This window comes from Chrysochloris asiatica, unplaced genomic scaffold (assembly GCF_000296735.1).
Source record: "Chrysochloris asiatica unplaced genomic scaffold, ChrAsi1.0 scaffold00125, whole genome shotgun sequence".
NCBI lineage: Eukaryota > Metazoa > Chordata > Mammalia > Afrosoricida > Chrysochloridae > Chrysochloris > Chrysochloris asiatica.
Genome location: NW_006408643.1, coordinates 1,428,051 through 1,433,210, shown reverse-complemented (window position 1 = coordinate 1,433,210; position 5,160 = coordinate 1,428,051). Strand labels below are relative to the sequence as shown.

General features: G+C 49.1%; 1 protein-coding gene across 1 annotated transcript in view; it reads left to right on the top strand.

Moving 5' to 3' along the window:
- The first annotated feature begins 2,716 nt into the window (after positions 1 to 2,716).
- Positions 2,717 to 5,160, top strand: part of MYO1F (myosin IF) — a 48,438-nt gene continuing 45,994 nt past the window's right edge. The window contains exons 1-5 of the mRNA XM_006869005.1: positions 2,717 to 2,757; positions 3,312 to 3,366; positions 3,855 to 3,992; positions 4,347 to 4,436; positions 4,519 to 4,613. Coding sequence (XP_006869067.1) covers positions 2,717 to 2,757; positions 3,312 to 3,366; positions 3,855 to 3,992; positions 4,347 to 4,436; positions 4,519 to 4,613 — 419 coding nt within the window. The remainder of the gene's footprint in view (positions 2,758 to 3,311; positions 3,367 to 3,854; positions 3,993 to 4,346; positions 4,437 to 4,518; positions 4,614 to 5,160) is intronic.

Genomic DNA, 5,160 nt, shown 5'->3' with positions numbered 1-5,160 from the left:
GCAGCAGTAAAGGGCTCAAGGGTGACAATTGTACAGATGGGCAGTGTTTCATTCTGTTGTGCGTAGGATCACTTATGAGTCGGAACTGACTCAATGACACGTAACAACAACAACAAAGAGAGAGGGAGAGAGAGAAGGTCCAGTCATGCAATTCATTTATACTCAAATACTAACCTAAATAAGGAGCTCTGGTAGCGTAGTGGTTATGAATTGGGCTGTGAACCGCAAGGTCAGCTGTTCAAAACTAACAGCTGCTCCATGGGAGAAAGATGAGGCTTTCTGCTCCCATAAAGATTTACAGCCTCGGAAACCCTGTTCAGGGTCACTATGGGTTGCAAACGACTTGACGGCACTTAACAACAACAACAACAACACAAACCTAAATGTTGGCAGTTCGAACCCACCTAGCAACACCTGGCAATCTGCTTCTGTAAAGGTTACAGGCAAGAAAACCCTCTGTAGTTGTGTTCCTCTATAACACAGGGTCACTATGAATCAAAGTTGCCTTTACAGCAACAGATTATATATACAAAGAGAGATTTCAAAGACTTAGCCCACACAATTTCAGAGTGGTCTTGTTGTTAGATACCATCAAATCAGTACCAACTCCTAGCGACCCCATGCACAACAGAACGAAACACGGCCCCCTCCTGGGCCAACCTCACAATTGTTGCCACACTTGAGCCCATTGATACTGTCACTTGGCCAATCCATCTCGCTGGGGGTCTTCCTCTTTGTCTCTGACCCTCCACCTTACCAAACATGATATATCCTTCGAGTGATGGCACGTCCAAAATCTATAGGTCAGTCTTGCTTCTCAAATTCCACACATTAGGCAACTGGAATTGTGAAAAATGAGAACGTTCTGTCAAAATGGCTACTTTTAGTCTGAAAGCAGAACACACTCAGGGAAACACCTTTTTGCTCTTCAGGCCTTCAACTGATTGGACAAGGTCCATCCACGTTATGGAGGGATACCTGCTTTACTTAAAGCCAACTGATTTGGCCCCATGGAACTACTCCCTAGGAGTCCCTGGGTGGTCTCAACAATTAAGCACTAGGCTACTAACTGGAAGATCGGAGGTTCGAATTCAGCCAGAAGCTTCTCAGAAAAAAGGCGTGGCAATCTACTTCCAGAACATCAGCCACTGAAAACCTTACAGAGCACACTTCTACTCTGACACACATGGAGTCGCCATGGGTCAGCGATGACTGAACAGTAACTGGTTTGGTTTGGTTTTTGAAACATAACAGCAACTAGACTAGAATTTGGCCAAACAGCCAGGCACCATGGCCCAGCCAAGTTGATATATAAAGTGAACCATCACAGGGGGATTCCTGGACAAGGTGTAGGCTGCTACACTTCCCCAGTCAGCCTGGAGGGATGTACTGACCAAGGGCAGAGTGGGCCTAGGAGAGCCAGTGGGCTTAAAGAACAGACCGACTCAGTAGGGCTCAAGCAGGGAACAATCCTGGCAGGCTTCCTGGAGGAAGGTTCAGAGTCTCCTCTGTGGAGCCTAAGGAAAGTGTTGACTATTGCCTGATTAAAAAAAAAAAAAAAAAAAAAAACAAGTAAGAAGAGACCAAAATGCCACCCCTGGTAACAGTTGCCATTGACTGGTCCAACTGGCTCATTTTCTCTGGCTGTTAAATGACCGCCATCCAGGTGGCTAAACATAACAGGAATTCATTGTCTCACAGTTCTGGAGGCTGGGGGTCCGAAATTAGGGTATTGTCATGGTCAGGCAACCTCTGAAGGCTCTGAGATCCTTCCTTGTCTCTTCCAGCTTCTGGGTCCCAGGCACTCCTTGGCTTGTGGCCACATCACCCGATCTCTGCTTCTGTCTTCTCTCTGTGTCGCTATCTCTGTGTCTTTCCTTCTTTTTATAAGGACACCAGTCATACTGGATTAAAGCTCACCCTCCTCCAACAGGAGTGTCTGGGTGGTGCAAACAGCTAAGTACTCAACTACTGAGCAAAAGGTTGGTGGTTCAAACCCAGCCAAAGGCACCTCAGAAGAAAGGCATGGTAATCTACTTCTGAAAGCTCAGCCTTTGTAAGCTCACAGTTCTACTCCGATAAACAGATTTGATTTGATGGTAACTTGTTTGTTTTGTTTTGTTTTTCTACCCCAATAGGATCTCATGTGTACTTAACTCATTACATCTTCAAAGACCCTCTTTCCAAATAGCAGTGCCTGGGTGGTACAAAAGTTAAGCACTTGGCTGCTAACCAAAAGGTTAGTGGTTAGAATATACCCAGAGGCACCTTGGAAGAAAGGGCTGGCAATCGACTTCTGAAGGGCCACAACCTTAAAAGCGCTATGGATCACACATGGATATCACCATGAGTTGGCATTGACTTAACAACATCTAAAAACAACAATTAATTGTTAAATGCCATAAAGTCTGTTTCAACTCAGCAATGCTGTGTAGGGTTTCCAAGGAGCAGATGGTGAGCTTGAACCTCCAACCTTGAGGTTCAAACCAATCTTGCAGTCCAGTGCATGAACCCATAGTGCCATACCAGGACTCCAAAAACAACAATAAAACATAAAAATTAAACTAGGGAAAGAAATGAGATGGGAAAGAGGGAGCCTGGGAGGGTGTTGGAGCTGGTGAGAAGCAGGCTGAAGATAGGAAGACTGGGCTGGGAGTTTTAGTCAAGCTGAGGAGTAGAGTCACAGACAGGAGGACTCAGAGGGACAGAAAGGGTCATGGTCATGAAAGAGGAGGCAGAGAGGGAGGGAGTTGGGAGGTAAGTACATCAGATGCCAAGAGAAGTCAGCACCACAGCTGGTCCCAGGTTGGGGAAGGGAGTTGAGAAGTCAGGGACAGAGAGTTCAGAGAGAACTCAGGAGGGTCAGCTTGTCCAGACAGCACTCCCTGCCCCTTGTCTTCCCTCCTCTCCACCACCCCCCTGCAAAAAAAAAAAAAAAAAAACTGTCAATGATTTGATTACAAGTCTTAGCAACTCTACAATGCTGTGAAGAGCTGCCCATGGGGTTTCTGAGGCTGTAATCTTTAGGGAAGCAGATGGTCACATCTTTCTCTGTGGGTTCAAAGTGCTGACTTTTCAGTTAAAAGCCCATCACTTAACCACTGCACCACCAGCGTTCCTTTCCCCTCCCCTTTCGTTTATGTTGTTAAATGCCGTCAGTCGGTTCAAACTCACAGCAACCTTGTCTAGGGTTTCCACCAACCTTCTGGTTTAACTCAACCTTGGGGTCCAGTGCTTATCCTACAGAGCCATGCCAAGACTCCGCCCCTCTCCTAGCCCACCTGAAACCCACCCAGACCCCACCCAACCAGGCCTGGCCTCATTGTCCCTTCTGTAACAGGGGGTGCTGAGGACTGGAGAGGTAAGGTGAGAAAGGGACCAAAGGGGAGGTGCAGATATGGCTCAGGGTGAGGGGCTCCCAGTCTGGCCTCCTCCACAAGGTCAAGGAGCTGGGACTCCACCCTCCCCATCTCTCCTAAGCAGTGCAGACAATGAATGTGGCCAGATACTCATAAAAAAAGGTTGGTTGTTTGAGCTTACTCTCAAAGACCAAGGAAGAAAGGCCTGGCAAGCTTCCAAATAGCTAGACATTGAAAATCCTGTGGAGCACCATTCAGACAGGTTGCATTAACAAGGAGTGGGGGTTAATGCTAGGTCATATTATTTAGGGGACACATTTCAACCCCAGATGTCCCTGAGATGGGGAGTGTGGTAGAAGTAGGTGGTAAGGTGGGGGGACAGAATCAGAATGAGGCAACAGAGGCAAGTCGAGGCAAGGTGTGCAATGGTTACTGAAACCCCAACCTGCCCTGCCTCCTGAAGGAGCTCACACCATCCCGCGGTCCCTCCTGCAGGGAAGCAAGGAGCGGTTCCACTGGCAGAGCCACAACGTGAAGCAGAGTGGCGTGGACGACATGGTGCTACTGCCTCAGATCACCGAGGACGCCATCGTGAACAATCTGCGCAAGCGCTTCATGGACGACTACATCTTCGCATCCTTAACAGCGAGCAGGCGGGGGTGGAGGAAAGAGGAAGGGGAGGACACTGATCAGTGGGTGGAGGGCTGAGCTATGGAAGAATGGCTTGTAGATGGATGCAGGGATGACGTGTGGAGGGATGGAGGGATGATGCGTGGATGGATAAGGGATGACCTGTGGGTTGATGGAAGATGATACGTGGGAATGGATGGAGGATGACCAGTGGATGCAGGGATGATGTGTGGGTGGGTGGGTGGATGGATGATGTGGGAGGGATGATCTGTGCATGGAGGGATGGCATGAAGGTGTATGGATGGAGGTGCTGGGGACACTGGGAGACAAATTCTACCTGGCCCTTAACTACCCCAGACCTACATCGGCTCTGTGCTCATTTCCGTGAATCCCTTCAAGCAGATGCCCTACTTCACTGATCGTGAGATCGACCTCTACCAGGGCGCGGTGAGGCCCCGGCTGGGTAGGGGGCACAGGGCCAGAACCCCTGGCCCCCAACCCTGGGCTGAGTCCTGACCTCCCCCACCAGGCCCAGTATGAGAACCCACCACACATCTATGCCCTCACAGACAACATGTATCGGAACATGCTTATCGACTGTGAGAACCAGTGTGTCATCATCAGGTACCGGGGACCCTCCTGGCCAGGCCCCCCTCCCCAGGGAAGTCTGCCCAGAACTCCTCTATCCATGCGAAGTTTTGCCTTGCTCCTCACTGGAGGCTTCCCATCTCATTCCCTTCCCTGGTTCTGGATCTGAACAGAGCGTTGCCTTTCCTCTCTGCCCTGTCCCTCTTTAACTGTCCTTGTCACCACCTTGTCAAATGGGACTACTCATAGTAATAGCATCAGAGCCTGTCTAACTTCAGGGGAGACCATGAGAATCACCATCTGTCCAAAGCTGATTCTCAGGAGGTAGAGGTCAAACATAGCTCCAGCCTTTCCACCAATTTTGACAGCACTATCTCTTCTATGTTGTTGTTGTTTAGTGCTCTCAAGTTGATTCTGACCCATAGCGACCCTGTATAGGGTTTCCAAGGAGCAGCTGGTGAGCTTGAACTGCTGACTTGCAGTTGAAATGACTTTGCAGTCTGGCACATTAACCCACAGCACCACACCAGGACTCCCATCTCTCCTATTTTGTTGTTGTTGTGAGGTGCCATCAAGTCGGAAC